At 35.5% G+C, this 23,558-nt stretch overlaps 1 protein-coding gene across 1 annotated transcript in view; it reads left to right on the top strand.

Moving 5' to 3' along the window:
- Window positions 1-9,611, top strand: part of LOC139974161 (uncharacterized) — a 162,229-nt gene extending 152,618 nt beyond the window's left edge. The window contains exons 20-21 of the mRNA XM_071981103.1: window positions 7,399-7,504; window positions 7,939-9,611. Of these exons, the coding sequence (XP_071837204.1) occupies window positions 7,399-7,504; window positions 7,939-8,395 (563 nt within the window). The 3' untranslated portion in view covers window positions 8,396-9,611. The remainder of the gene's footprint in view (window positions 1-7,398; window positions 7,505-7,938) is intronic.
- Window positions 9,612-23,558: the final 13,947 nt, after the last annotated feature.

Raw genomic sequence — 23,558 nt, 5'->3', positions numbered from 1 at the left:
GTCCCGTTGTTTTTGTATTTCTGACTGTACCAAGGGTAAGATAAATAACTATATAACTGTTCTATTATGTCTTGAAACTCCAAAAGGGATATATGGGGATGCAGAGCGATAGTAACAGAGTATGAAAATATATTTCTTTCGGAGAGCAACGGGGTTTATTCTCCCTCTATGGCAATTAACCATATGCATTGCATATGCTTATATTCTTATGTCACTAACTTTACTCATTATCAATTCCGGGGGTAACGGGGGGTTACAGAGGGACGTGTAACAGCACATGTCAGGGTAATATGTATGCCCTACAGGGTTCACCGGAGTCACTTGCACAGAAAGTAAGAATTTAGCCGAAATGTGATGATGATGCTATGACGTATTCGGAACTAAAAGAACAAAGGGGAGGATATTATAACAATCATGTTTGAAAAAACCAATTAAAGTCATGTTAAAGTATTACTTGTAGCCCATACTTTGATTTGTTAAGAACTTAGTGGGTTAGGCGGGGAGTTTGCTCCGTAGCATCATGGATTACCACGATATAAACGATCATTCGATAAAGATTAACAGCAATGTACTTTATCAATGCTAAACCAAATTCAGGTTAAGATAACAAGCATGAAACACACACACACACACACATATATATATATATATATATATATATATATATATATATATATATATATATATATATATATATATGAAACCCACACACACACATATATATATATATATATATATATCATGGGCGTCAATCCAGGGGGAACTGTGGGACACGTCCCTCCCCCCACATTTCGATGGGTAGGGAAAACAATATCAAATGCTCCCCCCCCCCCCCCACGCATTTGGAAAAAGAGTAGTGTCTATTTGGTTAGGACTTACACATCTCAGGATTCATATCATCGAATATCACTCAATGTTGCTGAATGGAGAATTCCACTAGAACTCGTGAGTTGGTACCCTGAGCTCTCCGACAATCTTAAACTTAGTCTGTCCTTCTTTCGAGGCCAGTTCCAGTCGTCGTTGGTTGAAGGGTATAGATAAATATTCAAGTCGATGAATCCAGCGGTACGGGCTATGTTTGGTGAAGTCGAAGCTCTTTTGTGGTTGCTCCTCGTCTCCTCCGCCAGTTCGACGGAAGCCGAGAGATCTTTTAGTGCTTTGAGGCGTTCGAAGACATGGCTGCGGAGCACCGTGACTCAACAGAGGCTGAACCATGTGATGGTGGGCCAAATTCACCACGAACGTCTAGTCCAGTTGAAGCCTGAGGAATTATCAGAGAAGTTCGTTGGTTCCTCGGATTACAGACGCCGCATCTTCAGGCGATTCCAGTAGAAAACTTGTGCGCCGTCAATATCATAATAGATAGCACTTCATAGCTAGAGCCAAAGCTTGTACATAGTTGTTGTTTAGTTGCAGATGGTGTTTCAAAGACGGTGCCCGTTCCCTAATATTGGGGAAATGATATAGGGAGCATATTCCGTGGCAGCGCATCCCATTTTACCTTGTTGTTGAGTGATACCGGAGTCTACTCCACAGTGAGAACACTGGGTACACGCAGGGACGTCGCTAAAGGGGATGTGGGGTGTCTCAACCCCCAAATTTGGTAAAACTGACGATAGTTGGAAAATTGGAGTGCGACAGTCGGAATTTCCGATATAGGCCTATTCATTTATTCCTGTGATTGTGCATGACCTAAAAATCTCGCGATTCCTATACTCCACCGTACAAAACTTCGTATGAGTTTGAATACTCCAAAAAATGCCTAATAGAACTACCGTCATAGGCGTAGGAGCCCAATTTGATTTTTTTTTGGGGGGGGGGGAGGTTGTAACGACTTGCCCGAAAATATAACCCAAATTTTTCGCGCGCTACTCGCACGTTCTACGTGTTAGTGTGCATAATATATAGGCAGGCATCGGTTTTAACATCGTATGCAAATAACATACAATAATTTTCCGTCCTATTACCCTTCCATTTGGTTACAATTATGTGGGAAGTCGTTACAATAGTAATGGTAATATTTATATAAGTTTAACCACTGAGAAACACATTCCAAATAATCTTTCTTTCAGTAGGTGCCCGAAAAGTTATCAGCATACTGCCCGAATTTTCACAAAATTATTTGGTTGGGGTGGGGGGGGGGCTAATAAGTTTGTGAAATAAGTGCCAGTGGGTACAAATGTATCGAAAAAAAGTTCAGAACAAAAGTGCAGTCGCGAAAGATTGGGCGTATATATATATATATATATATATATATATATATATATTTATATATTTATATTTATATATATATATATTTATATATATATATATATATACATATATATATATATATATATGTATGTATATACATATATATATATATATATATATGTGTGTGTGTGTGAGTGTGTGTGTGTGTGTAAAGGTTTCTTTTCTTTGTGATTTATGCGGGGCTTTATGTCCTGTTATATATGTTATGTCTACTCTAATCTACTGTAATCGTATCAATCAATGATATGTGTGGGCTTAGTTCTTATCGATATTTCTCTCGATCATGACAGATCTTTGCGACCCCAACCCGTGTTTGAATGGAGGCACATGTATGAATGACGAATTTAGGGGATTCTATTCATGTAATTGTACAACTGGATTCACTGGGAAGATTTGCACGGATCCAGGTAAAGTTAATATCAGATAAATGGCGTTAGATGAGGATAATCCTGTCTCTGTAACGGCACAGGTTTGGTATGCGTTGTTGGTTTTGTATTATAACGTAATTTTCATTACCCTGAATAATATTAAAACGTTCCTTATGTAGTTCTGTTTCGTTTTATTTTAAATGATGCAAGCAATAATATTAAGACGGCAGCAACTACATTTTCAATCTAGCTTAATATATGCGAACGAGTTCGTGCCGAGGTAAATCCATAATGAATCTGCTAACTGCGGAATTATGTTTTGATAACGATCAATAAACGAAAGAAATAACATTTTAAGTTACATCTGTTTACTTATGCAGATGTTACGCGTTGCAAACGCAACAGGTCAAACGTAAAACTTTTGCAAATCAGGTGAAATTTTAAGTCATTTTGTGTGACGTCAGGTCTCTCATACGATAGTGAAAAGGCTCGGGATATAATGTGATATTGACGTGACTCAATGTGACGTGGCGTGGTGGCATGTGGTGTGGTGTGGTATAGTGTGGTACTTGACGTGATACGAAGTGACGTGATACGATGTGATGTGATTTGCTATGTGGTGTGGCTTGGTGTAATGTGGTATGTGATGTAATGTGGTATATGTGGATGATACGAGACGGAATGGTAAGTGACTTGGTGCAACTTTGTGGTAAGTTGTGATATGTGATGTGGTGTGGTTTGTATGCAGCGTTGAAGAGAGTGATTCAATATGGTTTGGGGTGGTCTGGATGACGCGGTTTGGTATGATAGATGACGCAGTGTGACGTGACGTGACGTGGCGTTGCGTGGTGTGGTGTGAAATACGATGTGCTGCAGTATGGATATGATATGATAGAGTACGTTCTTTTTACTAATCACTGAACTGTAAGGTATTCATGTAAAGATTACAAGCAATAACGTGTAATACTAAATTATAGTAAGATACAGAATCAGTTAAAAACATGACGAAACAAGTGTCACGAAGATTGATATGTCTGAAAAATCGAACATCGACATTCTCTGCTGTTTCTTTATGTCTTTCTTTGTTTGCTCAATGTGTATGTATAAACATATTTGTGTATTTGTGTATGTATGTCTATTTGTATGTATGTGTGTGTGTGTGTGTGTGTGTGTGTGTGTGTGTGTGTGTGTGTGTGTGTGTGTGTGTGTGTGTGTGTGTAAAGATTTCGTTTCTTTACTTTGTGATTCATGCGGGGCTTTGGGTACAGTCACTGTTATAGATGTTATGTCTACTTTATTCTACTGTAATCGTATCAATGATATTTGAAAGCTTAATTCCTTTCGATATTTCTCTCGATGACAGATCCTTGTGTCCCCAACCCGTGTTTGAATGGAGGCACATGTTATATGAATGACGAAATGACGGAGGACTATTCATGTAGTTGTGCAACTGGATTCAATGGGAAGAACTGCACGGATCCGGGTACAGTTAATATCAGATAAATGACGTTAGACTAGGATATTCCTGTCTCTGTAACGACACAAGTTTGGTATCCGTTTTGGGGATTTGTACTATAACGTTATTTGCATTACCCTGCATAATATTAAAACGTCCCTCTGTTTGGAAATTATGTATTCCTGTTTCGCTTTATTCTAAGTAATGCAAGCAATAATCTGACGACGGCAGCAACTGCAATTTCAATCTAGCCTAATGTATGAGAATTAGTTCATGACGAGGTAAATCCATAATTAATATGATAACTTTCGATTTATTTTTTGATAACGATCAATAAACAAAAGAAACACAAGTTTAGGGTACATTTGTTTTCTTAAGGAGTTGTTACGCGTTGCAATCGCAACAGGCCAAACGTTAAACTTTTGCAAGTCAGATGAAATTTCAAGTCATTTTGTGTGACGTCAGGTCTATCATACGTTAATGGAAAGATATTATTATATTATCATACGATAATGTGTGTAAAGATTTCCTTTCTTTACTTTGTGATTCATGCAAGGCTTTGTGTACAGTCACTGTTATAGATGTTATGTCAACTTTATTCTACTGTAATCGTATCAATGATATTTGAAAGCTTAGTTCCTTTTGATATTTCTCTCGATGACAGATCCTTGTGTCCCCAACCCGTGTTTGAATGGAGGCACATGTTATATGGATGACGAAATGACGGAGGACTATTCATGTAGTTGTGCAACTGGATTCACTGGGAAGAACTGCACGGATCCGGGTAAAGTTAATATCAGATAAATGACGTTAGACTAGGATAATCCTGTCTCTGTAACGGCACAGGTTTGGTATCAGTTTTGGGGATTTGTACTATAACGTTATTTGCATTACGCCGCATCATATTAAAACGTCCCTCTGTTTGGAAATTATGTATTCCTGTTTCGCTTTATTTTAAATAATGCAAGCAATATTCTTAAGACGGCAACAACTGCAATTTCAATCTAGGCTTAATGTATGAGAATTAGTTCATGCCGAGGTAAATCCATAATTAATATGATAACTTTCGATTTATTTTTTGATAACGATCAATAAACAAAAGAAACACAAGTTTAGTGTACATTTGTTTTCTTAAGGAGTTGTTACGCGTTGCAATCGCAACAGGCCAAACGTTAAACTTTTGCAAGTCAGATGAAATTTCAAGTCATTTTGTGTGACGTCAGATCTATCACACGTTAATGGAAAGATACGATAATGTGTGTAAAGATTTCCTTTCTTTACATTATGATCCATGCAAGGCTTTGTGTACAGTCACTGTTATAGATGTTATGTCTGTAATCGTATCAACAATATTTCAAAGCTTAGTTCCTTTCAATATTTCTCTCGATGACAGATCCTTGTGTCCCCAACCCGTGTTTGAATGGAGGCACATGTACGAATGAAGAAATGACGGAGGACTATTCATGTAGTTGTGCAACTGGATTCACTGGGAAGAACTGCAGGGATCCGGGTAAAGTTAATATCAGATAAATGACGTTAGACTAGGATTATCCTGACTCCGTAACGGCACAGGTTTGGTATCCGTATAGTTGGTTTTGTACTATAACGTAATTTGCATCACTCCTGCGACAGCAACTGCAATTTCAATCTAGCTTAATGTATGAGAATTAGTTCATGCCGAGGTAAATCCATAATTAATATGATAACTTTGGATTTATTTTTGGAACAAAAATTGTTTTGGAACAAAAATAAGTAGAACTCAGAATCTAAGAATTCCTCCGAGACCAATACGTCTTTTCTTCTTCTTTTACTGAGTGCAGATGTTCCAACAGTTACCAAGTCTATACCCGTGTCATTTTTCAGTCATTTTTAGCCTGAAAAGTAATTCACTTGACAAATAACCATGCACAAAAATGAATAACAAAACATAAAATGTATTTAAATATATGTATAATATCTCATAGGAGTGGAGAAATTGCACTACGCGATGATTTATAAACCAACTCTGTTGAATTTTAAAGGACGTTTATGACATGCTCTGCCTCCCTCGCCCTCAACCCCATTGTTTTCTTTTCCCTTCTATGCGAAATCCCGTCGTAATACAAATTTTCACATAACGATCAATGCTTGCTTCTGTTTCAGAGACGCTTTTAACTTTTAATTAATGATATACACTATTCATTGTTGCTTTATCTGAATTCGTAACAAAAAATCATCAGCATAATTATATCGGATCAAATATGACAATTTCAAGAAAACCAAGATCAACGCATTTGCTAATTTAATCACCATTACTATATTCAACACACAGAAAGCTGGATGATTTAACGATGCTTATTCACTTTGAAATAGTAATACACCTGTAATATAATTATAAGTGATACGACATTACATATACCTACGTCTGCAAGTTAAGTATTTTGCCATTATAAATTACAAACAATTGTTTCATTTATCGCTACCGTTATTTCGTTCTTCCTTTCCATTTCTTTAAGCTACCATTTCTGAGTCTTCCGGACCTAGGGAAAGTTCTCCAACTGAAATCATAGAGCTTCCTCGTACATCGAAAATAATGCAAACTTCAGATTCAGATAAAACTGGTACGGGTAGTAACTTAACTTTAAACGATAAATACATCCTGGTATAAATCGAATGAAACAAAAATATGACAATATCCGTTTTGTATTCCTCAAGATTTTATTAACTGAGATTAAAAACACACAATCTGTGACACAAATCACGAAAGGAAGAATAAAATTCCAAAGCTTATTTCAGAGTAACCAATCAATCATAGCTGATGACATATGCTACCTATCTATATGTACATTATCGTCAATTTGAAATATTCTGTGATTATACTTAGCATACTGAAAGTATACACACCAGACTACATAAGATATCCCTATCTGTATATTTGTCTTCGATGTTCATACCTATCATTATTTATTTACAAATAATGAACGTTAAAATTTACCCTGAAATATGACAGTTGTATAATCAACTGAAATATAGGCCGTAGCTTTGAGACGCTTCTATAGGTGTAGACTTCAGAAACTTTTGAAACTTTCAGCGAAAATAGTATTTGACAGTTTATAACAGCTGCCATAAAACTGTAATACCCAGATATGTGAGCCAATGGAAGCTGTATTTGTGTGTGGACAGGCTCTACTTGTAAACGTTTCTATAATGGAAGTGACACATCATGCTCGAACCACAAATACGTGTGCACAACACGTGTGCCAATTTATTTGCTCAGTGGAACGTCTAGTTTATCTTTTATTTTCGTTGCCCTAAAACAAACCACTTTGAATTCACTCATAGAGACTAACAACGGCGGGACAAGTCTTTGGATAGTAATTGTCGCAGTTGCGGTTATACAATTGCCAGTCCTTGCATTTGTGGGCTTACTCTGGTACCGCTCAAGAAGGTAAATCTTATTTTCATTTAAATTATGCACAGTAGCCACAATTTAAATCGATGCTTAGTTATAAATATGTATTGATGTTTGATCAGCGAATGAAAGGATTTAACAGTGTATAAAGAAAGGAATATACATATATATATATATAAATATATATATATATATATATATATATATATATATATATATATATATATATATATATATATATATGTCTATATTATGAAATACTTACAAATCAGGGGCTTTAATGTAAACCATGTAAGTGTAATAAATATTGGAAACCATTCAATGAATCAATGACCGAAAATAGGGTTGGACAATCAGAATCAAAGTGATTACAAGTTTACTTCAAAATTTCATTTATTCTAATGAACGTTTTCAGCCAATGAAAAACCGAAAGACTCTAAAAAGATATTTATTCTTTGTTTATTTTACAGACAAAAAGGAGAAACTGCTCATTCTGATAAACAAGATAATAATGGAGCTGACGTCAGAGGGAATCAACTGGCCAATCACCATGGTGATGTCAATGACGAAATGGTGTACAATGTTGACCCTAAATATTACAGTATAGAAGATGGAGAAGTGAAAATACCAACATATGCTTTGCCTGATCAGGAAACCGTTGACAAGAAGGCAACGATTAAATGCAAAGCAACTTTGGAAAATGATCATCTTAAAAATATCCAACATACAAATAAATCTTTTGAACAGATTGATAAGAAAAAGGGGATAGTTGAGAATGCAAATGGCAAAATGGCCGATGAGGCTTCGATGAGAGAAGAACACGAATATTCCAAAAAAATATTCACTGAAGAAAAAGAGGCAGTTGTATTCTGTGACAGAAGGCCTCAATATGTAAACTATAAAATCACCGGGCATACCTCTAGTTAGAAAGCTTAACTTGGTATTGGGAAACCAGGGGGCATGTCTATGGGGTTCTTATGATTCCATGGCCGAGTGTTATGTATAGGATTCGAAGAGGTATTCCACAGAATAAAATAAATTATACTTAAACTTGTGAATTCAACATTCTGTAACGCTTGGACTCATAAATATGTTGATTTTGTTTGTGGATAGGCATGGAAACTGATAAGTGAAAATCTAAAGTCTCAAGCTTTCCGTGAGGTGCCTTCCTTGATAAATGGGAACCACACTAGTATAAGACACGTTTAAAAAGTTAAAAACAGTTCAGCCGAAATAAGCAATATGACGGTCCTTGCCTTTTTAAACTTGTTGTTGCATTTAATTTGATAATAATTTAGACATTGTTTTCACAATTTGCTATATATTAGCATTTTTTAGGGACTACGTTGAACACAAAGTAAATAAATATGGCCATCATTTCTATTTTCCTATATATTGGGAAGATGTACACTACGGGAGATTATCAAGCCCTTTCGTTAATTATACTAAACAATTACTTTCTCTTTATCTAGATGTTGAAATTAAACATATTCGAAGATTCGCATATTTAATTTTGGTAACTTTGGATGTTTTCTATATTATAACAAATTTGATGGTCTCATCTTTACGTTTGCATCCCATCTGATCTTCTTCATTACTTGATTCAGTTTAATGAGTTTATCATATAATTAAACAGGAAAGTAAAAGAGTGGACAAAAATGAATCACATTCTAAACTGATAATTATCCTATTCGACAAATGTTATTTCTTCTAAAACACAGTACTATTAATTAAAGACAATTGTAAATACAGGAGAGGAGAGGGGAGGAGTTGATAAGATCAAAAACATTTTAAATTGATCATGAAATTATGTAATTTCTCTTTCTTCTCGATTTCATGATATTAAATATGTTTATAATTTCGAGTTTTCGTTATTATGTTCGCCTAGTCTTTTTGGCAATGTGTGTTTGCTTGATCGTTGAGGGGCTATGTTATTCAACTCATTTTAAAACGAGGATTGTTGATAGTTGTATATATCTATACAGTGTATTGATAACGTGCTTTTGGGCAATCAATAGTGTTTTATAAAGAAGTATTGGTTTATCACACATATCTGGTATTTGTACATCTATGCAACTGCCATGTTTCATGGACAATATCGAACTCATGTAGAGCCGTATGCAGGGATAACTTGAGTTCTATATGAACCCTATACTGGAACCCTTATGATTGCGTCTTTAGCTTACTGGAACCATTATGACTGCATCTTTAGCTTACTGGAACCATTATGGTTGCATCCTTGGCTTACTGGAACCATTATGATTGCATCCTTGGCTTACTGGAACCATTATGGTTGCATCCTTGGCTTACTGGAACCATTATGCATGCAATATTTAGATTACTGGAACCATTATTATTGCATTACTGGAACCATTATGATAGCATCTTTAACTCATTGAAATCATTATGATTGCATCTTAAGCTTACTGGAACCATTATGGTTGAACCTTTAGCTTACTGAAACCATTGTGATTGCATATTTGGCTCATTGGAACCATTATGATTGCATCTGTGACCCATTGGAACCATTATGATTGCATAGCGTGCTGGAACCTTTATGATAGCGTCTTTGGCTTACTGGAACCATTATAATTGCATCTTTAGCTTACTGGAACCATTATGATAGCATCTTTAGCCTACTTGAAACATTATGATAGAATCTTAAGCTTACTGGAACCAATACTTTTGCATCTTTAGCTTACTGGTACCTTTATGATTGCATCTTTAGCGTACTGGAACCTTTATGATTGCGTCTTTAGCTTACTGGAACCATTATAACTGCATCTTTAGCTTACTGGAACCTTTATGATTGAACCTTTAGCTTGCTGGAACCATTATGGTTGCATCTTTAGCTTACTGGAACCGTTATGGTTGCATAGTCAGCTTACTGGAACCATTATGATTGCATCTTTAGCTTACTGGAACCATTATGATTGCATCTTTAGCCTACTGGATTATGATTGCATCTTAAGCTTACTGGAACTATTATGATTGCATCTTAAGCTTACTGGAAACATTATGATTGCATCTTTAGCCTACTGGATTATGATTGCATCTTTAGCTTACTGGAAACATTATGATTGCATCTTAAGCTTACTGGAAACATTATGATTGCATCTTAAGCTTACTGGAACCATTATGATTGCATCTTTAGCTTACTGGAACCTTTATGATTGCATCCTTGGCTTACTGGAACCATTATGGTTGCATCCTTGGCTTACTGGAACCATTATGCATGCAATATTTAGATTACTGGAACCTTTATTATTGCATTACTGGAACCATTATGATAGCATCTTTAACTCATTGAAATCATTATGATTGCATCTTAAGCTTACTGGAACCATTATGGTTGAACCTTTAGCTTACTGAAACCATTGTGATTGCATATTTGGCTCATTGGAACCATTATGATTGCATCTGTGACCCATTGGAACCATTATGATTGCATAGCGTGCTGGAACCTTTATGATAGCGTCTTTGGCTTACTGGAACCATTATAATTGCATCTTTAGCCTACTTGAAACATTATGATAGAATCTTAAGCTTACTGGAACCAATACTTTTGCATCTTTAGCTTACTGGTACCTTTATGATTGCATCTTTAGCGTACTGGAACCTTTATGATTGCGTCTTTAGCTTACTGGAACCATTATAACTGCATCTTTAGCTTACTGGAACCTTTATGATTGAACCTTTAGCTTGCTGGAACCATTATGGTTGCATCTTTAGCTTACTGGAACCGTTATGGTTGCATAGTCAGCTTACTGGAACCATTATGATTGCATCTTTAGCTTACTGGAACCATTATGATTGCATCTTTAGCCTACTGGATTATGATTGCATCTTAAGCTAACTGGAACTATTATGATTGCATCTCAAGCTTACTGGAACTATTATGATAGCATATTTAGCTTACTGGAACCATTATGATTGCATCTTTAGCTTACTGGAACCATTATGATTGCATCTTTAGCCTACTGGATTATGATTGCATCTTAAGCTTACTGGAACTATTATGATTGCATCGTAAGCTTACTGGAACTATTATGATAGCATATTTAGCTTACTGGAACCATTATGATTGCATCTTTAGCTTACTGGAACCATTATGATTGCATCTTTAGCCTACTGGATTATGATTGCATCTTAAGCTTACTGGAACTATTATGATTGCATCGTAAGCTTACTGGAACTATTATGATAGCATATTTAGCTTACTGGAACCATTATGATTGCATCTTTAGCTTACTGGAACCATTATGATTGCATCTTTAGCCAACTGGATTATGATTGCATCTTTAGCTTACTGGAAACATTATGATTGCATCTTAAGCTTACTGGAAACATTATGATTGCATCTTAAGCTTACTGGAACCATTATGATTGCATCTTTAGCTTACTGGAACCTTTATGATTGCATCTTTAGCTTACTGGAACCTTTATGATTGCATCTTTAGCTTACTGGAAACATTATCGTTGCATCTTTAGCTTACTGGTACCTTTATGATTGCATCTTTAGCGTACTGGAACCTTTATGATTACATCTTTAGCTTACTGGCACCATTATAACTGCATCTTTAGCTTACTGGAACCTTTATGATTACATCTTTAGCTTGCTGGAACCATTATGGTTGCATCTTTAGCTTACTGGAACCGTTATGGTTGCATAGTCAGCTTACTGGAACCATTATGATTGCATCTTTAGCTTACTGGAACCATTATGATTGCATCTTTAGCTTACTGGAACTATTATGATTGCATCTTAAGCTTACTGGAACTATTATGATAGCATATTTAGCTTACTGGAACCATTATGATTGCATCTTTAGCTTACTGGAACCATTATGATTGCATCTTTAGCCTACTGGATTATGATTGCATCTTTAGCTTACTGGAAACATTATGATTGCATCTTAAGCTTACTGGAAACATTATGATTGCATCTTAAGCTTACTGGAAACATTATGATTGCATCTTTAGCTTACTGGAACCTTTATGATTGCATCTTTAGCTTACTGGAACCTTTATGATTGCATCTTTAGCTTACTGGAAACATTATCGTTGCATCTTTAGCTTACTGGTACCTTTATGATTGCATCTTTAGCGTACTGGAACCTTTATGATTGCGTCTTTAGCTTACTGGAACCATTATAACTGCATCTTTAGCTTACTGGAACCTTTATGATTGAACCTTTAGCTTGCTGGAACCATTATGGTTGCATCTTTAGCTTACTGGAACCGTTATCGTGCATAGTCAGCTTACTGGAACCATTATGATTGCATCTTTAGCTTACTGGAACCATTATGATTGCATCTTTAGCCTACTGGATTATGATTGCATCTTAAGCTTACTGGAACTATTATGATTGCATCTTAAGCTTACTGGAACTATTATGATAGCATATTTAGCTTACTGGAACCATTATGATTGCATCTTTAGCTTACTGGAACCATTATGATTGCATCTTTAGCCTACTGGATTATGATTGCATCTTTAGCTTACTGGAAACATTATGATTGCATCTTAAGCTTACTGGAAACATTATGATTGCATCTTAAGCTTACTGAAACCATTATGATTGCATCTTTAGCTTACTGGAACCTTTATGATTGCATCTTTAGCTTACTGGAACCTTTATGATTGCATCTTTAGCTTACTGGAAACATTATCGTTGCATCTTTAGCTTACTGGTACCTTTATGATTGCATCTTTAGCGTACTGGAACCTTTATGATTGCGTCTTTAGCTTACTGGAACCATTATAACTGCATCTTTAGCTTACTGGAACCTTTATGATTGAACCTTTAGCTTGCTGGAACCATTATGGTTGCATCTTTAGCTTACTGGAACCGTTATGGTTGCATAGTCAGCTTACTGGAACCATTATGATTGCATCTTTAGCTTACTGGAACCATTATGATTGCATCTTTAGCCTACTGGATTATGATTGCATCTTAAGCTTACTGGAACTATTATGATTGCATCTTAAGCTTACTGGAACTATTATGATAGCATATTTAGCTTACTGGAACCATTATGATTGCATCTTTAGCTTACTGGAACCATTATGATTGCATCTTTAGCCTACTGGATTATGATTGCATCTTTAGCTTACTGGAAACATTATGATTGCATCTTAAGCTTACTGGAAACATTATGATTGCATCTTAAGCTTACTGGAACCATTATGATTGCATCTTTAGCTTACTGGAACCTTTATGATTGCATCTTTAGCTTACTGGAAACATTATCGTTGCATCTTTAGCTTACTGGAACCATTGTGATTGCATCTTAAGCTTACTGGAACCATTGTGAATGCATCTTTGGCTCATTGGAACCATTATGATTGCAGCTTTAGCTGACTGGAACCATTATGGTTGCATCTTTAGCTTACTGGAACCTTTATGATTGCATATTTAGCTTACTTCAATAAAGAAGATACCCAGACAGGCTAGCGGTTATCATGGTTAAAGGTAGTCAGGACCCAAATTATAGCACGCTATAATTGCTAGAAGTTTTCCTTTCCGGGAAGTCTTTACTCTTCAAATTGTTATCAGACATATCGAAATAACACACAAGATAGAGCATACCTTAACAGTTAACATTGCTATATAGAAATATAACTTTGTTTGACAACCGTGACCTTTAACTGTCCTGCAACGACAAGTATCAATGCTAGTTGTGTGTATAACGGATTCTCTTCGTTGATGCACACTCGGTTCAACGAGCTAATTCTAAATTCACGGGTACAGATAAAAAATACCTCCAATGTAGATCTTGTCTGACACTGTTTAATTAAATCACATGATCGCAGAAATGTCACAAACATTAAGCAAAATGGACACAAAGGAGTGCAGCAGAGAGCCAAGCCGTCCGATATTATGTTGACATTCCTTGTACACTATTTATGATCATTCAAGAGAATCGGTTAAACAGAATACTTCAGTAGACAACCTGTATATAGTGAGGGTTACTCAACCATGTACATACGTTTGCATAGAATCTATGCACAATATGGCTGTGGTATTCGATAACTAAATGACTGTATATAGGTTATGCATATTATTTTTCTCTTATAGCTAATCTGTAGTCAATAAAGCTTTGTGTGCAGTTACAGTGGATAGGTGCCTGTGTTTTATTCTTATTTTATACAAATCTTTCTACGATTCGTCGACGGTGACTAGTTTTCTGCTATCACGAGCAGCATGAAACAGGCATCAAGAATTAGAGATTGGTGTATTTTTATCATCATTTTATCTTTCATTTCTCAACCAGTAACCAGTCAAGGTAAGTCTGACTACAGTCTGCATAGAAATAATAGTATATAGTTTTTATTCAGTACACTCTAGACATGAATATTCGAAAAGAGACTTTCAAATCAACTTGTAAACTTGAATTGACTTGAATTTTCACTAATACATGACTTTCATTTTGATTATTGCTTTGGGGTATATTGTTGATTAACAGATGTAAAAAGCAAAATCGTTGTATTCAACGAATACACACCGGACTAGGAACTTAAACTTGTATGACAGAGTTCTATATGAGGATCATCCAACTTACAATATCTTGCTCCGTTTCGTAGATAGTAGTTTAAGTCGTGTCTGGTAGCTTTCATTTTGTAATGATTACATAACGTCATAGTGTTACTAGGATCTGAAACATTTTACATTCTCTTCTGTGTTTTCTGACATTTTCAAGGTAGAGTGGTGACAGTTTTAACACTGGAAACCCATGCCAATGTTAGGTCACGTTAAGAGCTTGATTGCTATACTCACTTCCATTACAGAAAATAAACATTGTAATAAAGGACAAAATCGATGTTGACATAATCTTACAGTGTAAGCAACACCTATTTCCCTAGGAAATATTCAAAACCTGAACAAGGAATTGGTTGAAATCACAATTATTTATTAATTTTTCTCAAACTATCACCTTAGTTTACTCTCAGAAAGAATACACAAATCGCTTTCACTCTTTTGATAGCAACAATTACAGCGGTCTAAAGAGTTAAAAAAATCCTACTCAAAAGCAGCTTGTATACAAAATTTTCAAATAAAATGGCGAGATTTACTCATCATATGGTGATAATTGTTGAAAGTATAAGTCAATCTGTTTTTCCACCAAATGACTTAATTGGTAATCTTCTAGACACGTTTTGAATTTCGATTTGAATTTTAGTTTTAATCAGATGCAACAAGCATATTGAATATATTCAAACTGGTTGTTCTACTTGTTTCTTTATCATTTGAATTGAAGTGTAATTAATGATCTGCTATGGGATTTTACTGTTCAGTAACATCGAAACTTTACCAAATGTTATATTTATATCAGATAATTACTGTCTAACTTTGAGGTTTGTTTATTTGTTGTTTCTTCTGGAGTTTTCGTTTGCGATTCCAGTCCCTGTCTAAACGGTGGTTTCTGCGTTGACCATTCAGGCACGTTCTTTTGTATCTGTCGTAATGGCTTCCTAGCACCAAGATGTACCAAGGGTAAGATAAATAACTATATAACTGTTCTATTATGTCTCTGAAACCCAAAAGGGATATATGGGGATGTAGAGCGATAATAACAGAGTATGAAAATATATTTGTTTAGGATAGAAACAGGGTTTATTCTCCCTCTATTAAAATAACCAGCTACAAACTTCTCCGATGCTTAAGACCGACGAGCTTGGATACAAAAAGTCAAGGTCAAAGCAGTATCCAAGACAAACTTAATCTTAACGAACTTGCATATGCCTAAATTCTTATCAATGGCTAACATTACTCATTATCAATTCCGGACGATTTCCAAGTACAGGCTATGCGGAAAGCAACTCACAGTCTCGGATTGCCATACGTCACACGTTTAATTCCCGAAACGCGAGTTGCTCTGTGTTGGCTTTTTGCAATAATCGCGAACGCGTGTAGTGTACTGAGAGACCTTGCTGTAAACGACAACCGGAAACGAATGTTGTACCTCTCTTTTGTATAACATATACAATATCAAGAGAAACTAGAATAACGAGCATTCTAACTCGTGATGGGCAGTTGATCGTACTTTAACAGAATGGTCCAGATGTTTTTAACATTAATCGGAAATAACCCGAAAATGCACCAAATCAAGCATATACTCATTTGAATTACAATTTTTGAGAGAATGACATTTGAAAATAACCTTTAGCCCCCCCCCCCCCCACATTTTAAACGTTACGAACATGTTTGTTAAACCTGTATTTACTTTGCGGCCATATCAACATAGGTGGCCAACACACTATATAGAAATGCTCTGTAGAAAACTATCTGCGACGATTTCAATGATATATATATATATATTATATACATATATATATATATATATATATATATATATATATATATAAACAAAATTTATGTTGAAGTAAATGGTCTAAAATATTGTTACCGTGATACCATCCATTGAAATAAATTGGGCAGTCGGGACAAAGTGAATCCGTGACGTCACAACCATGTTCGTAGCCTAAAGCAATAAAATAGACGTACGAACGGGGGACAAATAGGTTGGTAGTTGCCCCCACCCTATCCCACTGTGAAATGTGATGGAACGAAGTATGTTTCTGTCACCTCCCTTTTGAATCTAGAGATAAATTTAAAGAAATAGCAGAGTGCCAGGCAATCAAGCTGAAACATGGAATTTTTCAACACTTGATGTGGAAGTTTCGTTACGGCCTCAATTGCCAATATACACTATACCTTACTACGTACCACCTTAACTCTTAATTGCAAGAAAAGTTGATCTTTTTATGTTGAGTATTCGACATAAATACTGAAATAGAAATCTCAAATTTAAACTTTTGCAGGTTACAACTGTGACTTAGGAACGGGGGGGATTAAATACACCTTATATTTGTTTGCCACCCCCCCCCCTCCAGGAAAAATGTACTTTTTTTACAAAATAGGTCCTTCCGAACCCCCTTACTGCTAGAATTGGGTCGACAACGCATTGGGTCCAGGCATGCTTCAGTATTAGGGAATAGAACCACAAACGTTACTGTACTATAGCTTACCAGTTAAACGTCCGATTATTATTTGATGTTGGAGACATGTCAAACCTGATTCTGCACCCTGTCCACGTAAATCATCTCCTTCAGAACTGATCGTTGTGATACCTTAATCCCCAACAGTATCACCTTTCTCCAAATGTACTTCATTCTCACAAAAATGATCAATTCTTCAACTGATTCTTAAAAGTATCCTTTTAACGTTTTTCCTATGTAGCATTTTGCAATCACTCCACCCCCCCACCTCCCCCCCCCACCAAATATGCGGCTACGGCATACATGAGGTAACGTCTCGTCCAAATCACACACAATATTTTGTTGTATTATTAGTATGTTGGCCATTCATATTTTATATCAACAGGAACAGTTTGCTGTAATCTAATTCATTCAGGATTTTACATACAGTCCGCACTTATCAGTGTTATATATGATATGACTTCTCTATTCTACTGTAATCGTATCAATAATATTTCAAGGGTTATATCTTATCGATATTCCTCTCGATGACAGATTTGTGCGTTTCCAACCCGTGTATGAATGGAGGCACATGTATGAATGACGGAATAACGGAGGACTATTCATGTGATTGTACAACTGGATTCACTGGGAAGAACTGCACGGATCCAGGTAAAGTTAATATCAGATAAATGAGGTTAGACTAGGATAATCCTGTCTCTGTAACAGCACAGGTTTGGTATCCGTAGTTAGTTTTGTACCATGACGTAATTTGCATCACCCTGCATCATATTAAAATCGTTCTTCTCTTTCTCTTTCGTTTCATCTTAAATGATGCAATCAATAATCATACGACCTCAGCAACTACAATTTCAATCTACCTTAATATGTACGAATTAGTTCATGCCGAGGTAAATTCATAATTAATCTGCTAACTGTGTATTTATTTTTTGATAACTATTAATAAACAAAAAGAATAACATTTTGGGGTACATTTGTACAGATGTTATGCGTTGCTATGGCAACAAGTCAAACGATAATCTTTTACAAATCAGGTGAAATTTCAAGTCATTTTGTAAATCGTCAGGTCTATCATGTGATAATGGGAAGGTATGGGATGTAATGTGATATCACGTGACGTGGTGGCTTGTATTGTGGTGTAGTGTTATGTGGTACGTGAACTATTCTATATGATGTGATATGTGGTGTGGCTTGGTGTGGCTTGGTGTGATGTGATGTGATGTGATGTGGTGTGGTATGTGATATGGTATGTTATGTGATGTGGTACCGTATGTGGATGATATGGTAGGTGACGTGGTGCAATTCTGTGGTAAGGTTTGATATGTAATGTGTCGTGGTATGTGATATGATGTGGTAGATGATTTGGTATGTGAATGATACGAGGTGGTATGGTTGATGACGTGGTGCAACTCAGTGGTAATGTGTTGTGGTAGATGCTGTGGTATGTGGATGGTACGCGGTAGTATGGTAGGTGACGTGGTGCAACTGTGTGGTAAGGTGTGATATCTGATGTTGTGGTATGCAGCGTTGAATAGAGTGATGCTATAAGGTGTGATCTGGATGACATTATGCGGAGTGGTATTATAGATAACGCAATGTGACGTCACGTAGTGGTGTGCGGTGTGGTATACGATGTACTGCAGTATGGATATGATAGAGGAAGAACTTCAACTAATCAACCATCATTGAGTCAATGTTGTACATATCTTTGATCTTCCTGATCTGGTAAAGACGGCCTAGAATATTTGGCAGTTACCGGCCAATGTAGTAAAATATAATCGTTATTTGAACTTTTCATTAATATGTCTATTTAATTCCGGTCTGATCTGTAAGTTCTTCGTGATGAATTAGTATAATGAAATTTTGACCTGGAATATGATTAAGAAAAGTAGGTGTGTAGGTAAATTTTCAAGATTTCCAAAGTGCATATAACTTACCTAATTGGATTTTTGTTAGAAATGTACTATGATGTAATCACCTTAACATACAAAAATAAGCACATCTCACGGCCGATGTGATTACTAACATGGAATGAGCGCCAAGTACTACTTCAACAAGTTTTTAAAGTTTCCAATGTATTGTTAAAGATCGGATGTGTGAGAAAGCAAACAGGTTTATGGAGAATACCTTGTTGTCTATAAAAGTTATGGTTGAACAAGACAAAACAATCCACAGTCTGGTTATAAAGACCATTCATGTTAAGTTTGCTATTAGTTCATTGCAACATTTATTGCCGAAATCGATGACGACAACTTTTTGTTTCGCCCTTTTCAAGCAAGGTTCACACTTTACTGATTACAGTATTAAACCATTTATACACATGTACATGTGCTTATGTGACTCAAACTAGACAAGCTAAGATTACTTTAGGTAGGATAAGCTGCCACGGAAAGAGGATAAGAATAAGTAGGAATATGATAAAGGATGGTCGGAGGAAACAGGTATTATTCCCAAATATTATAGCAGAACTGTAACAAAATGACAGAAGAGGTGACGGCTTAAGCAATAACGTCAGAATTTCGTTCATCATTTTATAGCTGTGTCGGATCCATGTGACTCCAATCCATGCAGTAACGGAGGGACGTGTGACAGCACAAGCCAGGGTTTTACTTGTACATGCCCTGCAGGGTTCACTGGAGTCACTTGCTCAGAGAGTAAGTATTCAGCCGAAATGTGATCGTGATACTATGACGTTCTCGGATCTAAAAAATACAAAGTGGAGGACATAAGAACAATCATGTTATAATACCATAAAAGTCTTGTTAAAGTATTGCTTTTAACCCATGCTTTGATTTGTTACAAATTAATTGGGTGGGGCGGTAAGTGTGGCATCATTGATTATCACGATATAAAGTTTTCGATAATGATTGTCAGCCCTGCGCTTTATAAATGCTGAACAAAAATAATGTTACAAGCATGAAACATGAGCTTGAATAATTGGATATATGAGATCTCTTAATTGTCCTTGAACACCGACACACATAAAAAATAAACGTTTTGGGTTAAATTGGTGCATGCGTCGATTAAACCCAGTTCAAATCATGTTAAATTTATACATGCAATTATATAAATCAACCTGAATTGAATCAATGTTGTACATGGTGTTGATCTTCATGATCTGGGAACAGCGGTCAACAATAATTGGCAGTTACCGGCCAATGCATTAAAATAAGATCGTGATTACCTGACTAACTGAACTATTCATTTTTATGTCAATCTTATTCCGGGTCTGATCTATAAGTCCTTCCGTGATGAATTAGTATTATGAAATTTTCACCCGGAATATGATTGAGTAAAGAAAAGAAGGAGGTTAGGGAAAATGTTTTCCAGTTTTCCAAAATGCATATAATATACTTAATTGGATTTTGTTACAAATTTACTATGTATTAATCACCTTAACATGCAGACAATTAGCTAATCTCACGGCCGACATAATCACTGAAGTAAAAACGTTTTAATCATAACTTCGTTCTAGCTGTGATGTCTGATCCATGCATTCCAAATCCATGCGAGAACGGCGGGACATGTGACAGCACAATTCAGCCTATGTGCATGTGTACTACAGGGTACACTGGAAGTACGTGTTCAGATAATGGTATGTATGTACTGCAATAATCAATGGTTTATCAAATTATTTATCGCTCATGCCTACCGAATGTGACTTGAGTGCCTTTCCTAATGCTGCCATGTTTTGAGTTGCTTTTTCATAAATTAGACAGAAATAAAGTAAAATAGCCGGCATATTAAAAGACAATTTGTATGTTATGCTTGAATATGTAGGTTGTATTTTAAGGTTTACTAGGAGGGAGGAGGAGTGGGTTGGGTAGGAGCAGTGGCTTCTCTCTATGTCACTTACGTTTAAATTTAAAAGAATATTCCAGGGTAAAATTTCTTTTCGATATGTTAAAGAGGGACATAATCTAAGCATGCTGGTGAAATTTGCATTCAATTCAATTATGTAATAACTTAGCTAATTGAATTTTTCTAGCAATTTACCATCATGATTTAATCACCTTAACATACGAAAATAAGCACATCTCACGGCCGATATACTAACATGGAATGAGCGCTAAGTAATACTTTAACAAGTTGTATTATTTTTCAATGTATTGTGGGAGATCGGGTGTGGGAGACGGCAAGTAGGTTTATGGAGCATCCTACTCGTGAACATCTGTGTGAACATCTTGTAGTCTATAAACGTTATGGGTGAACAAGACCAAAACAATCTGCAGTCTGGTTATAAAAGCATTCATGTTAAGTTTTCTATTAGGTCATTGCAACATTTATTGCCGAAATCGATGACGACAACTTACTGTTTCGCCCTTTTCAAGCAAGGTTCACACTTTACTGATTACAGTATTAAACCATTTATACACATTTACATGTGCTTATGTGACTCAAACTAGACAAGCTAAGATTAATTTAGGTAGGATATGCTGCCACAGAAAGAGGATAAGAATATGTAGGAATACATTAAAGGATGGTGGGAGGAAACAGGTAATATTCCCAAATATTATAGCATCACTGTAACATAAGGACAGAAGAGGTAACGGCTTAAGCAATAACGTCAGAATTTCGTTCTTCATTTTTTAGCTGTCTCGGATCCATGTGACTCCAATCCATGTAGTAACGGAGGGACATGTGACAGCACAAGTCAGGGTTTTACTTGTACATGCCTTGCAGGGTTCACCGGAGTCACTTGCTTGTCAAGTAAGTATTCAGCCGAAATGTAATTGTGATACTATGACGTTCTCGGGTCTAAAAATACAAAGGGGAGGATATAATAACAATCATGTTTTAAATACCATAAAACCAAATTCATGTTAAGATTAAAAGCATGAAACATGAGTTTCAATAATTGGAAACAGGAGATCTCTTAATTGTCCTTCAACACACACATTTGTGTGAATATCTATATATATATATATATATATATATATATATATATATATATATATATATATATATATATATATATATATATATATATATATATATATATATATAAATATATATATAAATATATATATATATAAAGAGATATATATATATATATATATATATATATATTTAGCCTATATATATATGTATATATATAGCCTATATATATTGCATATATAGATCTAGCCTATATATATCTAGCCTATATATATATATATATATATATATACGACATAGGCAAATGAATAAATAAATATATATATATATATATATATATATATATATATATATATATATATATATATATATTTATTTATTTATTCATTTGCCTATGTCGTTTACCTCCGTTTCATTTACATAAAGTCTTTCAAAGTATCTCTTTCGAGAGCCGGCTTTAGGAATCACAAATTATTTCGCGTCTACTCTTTTCTACAATAATATTTCAAAGCTGAGTTCCTTTCGATATTTCTCTCTAGACAGATCCGTGTGATCCCCAACCCGTGTTTGAATGATTTAATGACTTAATTGGTAATCTTGTAGACACGTTTTGAATTTAAGTTTAAATCAAATGCCCCAAGCATATTGAATATGTTTAAAACTGACTGTTCAACTTGTTTCTTTATCATTTGAATTGAAGTGTAATTAATGATCTGCTATGGGATTTTACTGTTCAGTCACATCCTCACTTTACCAAATGTTATATTTATATCAGTTAATTACTGTCTTACTTGTGCTTGTTTGTTTCTTGTTTCTTCGGGAGGTTCCCCTTGCGAATCCGCGCCCTGTTTAAACAATGGTGTCTGCTTTGAATCATCCGACATGTTCATCTGTACCTGTCCTATTGGCTTCCTTGAACCAAGATGTACCAAAGGTAAGATAAATAACTATATAACTGTTCTATTATGTCTTGGAACTCCAAAAGGATTATATGGGAATGCAAAGCGATAATAACAGAGTATGGAAATATATTTGATTAGGAGAGAAACGGGGTCTATTCTCCATCTATTAAATGAACAGTATGCATTGTAAATGCTTATATTCTTATTAGTGACTAACTTTACTCATTATTAATTCCGGAGGGTGACAGAGGTTGACAGAGGGATGTGTGACAGCCAAAGCCAGTGTTATGTGTATTGTTACGGAAAC

The sequence above is a fragment of the Apostichopus japonicus genome, chromosome 9 (assembly GCF_037975245.1).
Source record: "Apostichopus japonicus isolate 1M-3 chromosome 9, ASM3797524v1, whole genome shotgun sequence".
Lineage (NCBI taxonomy): Eukaryota > Metazoa > Echinodermata > Holothuroidea > Aspidochirotida > Stichopodidae > Apostichopus > Apostichopus japonicus.
This window is presented reverse-complemented; position numbering and strand designations above follow the sequence as displayed.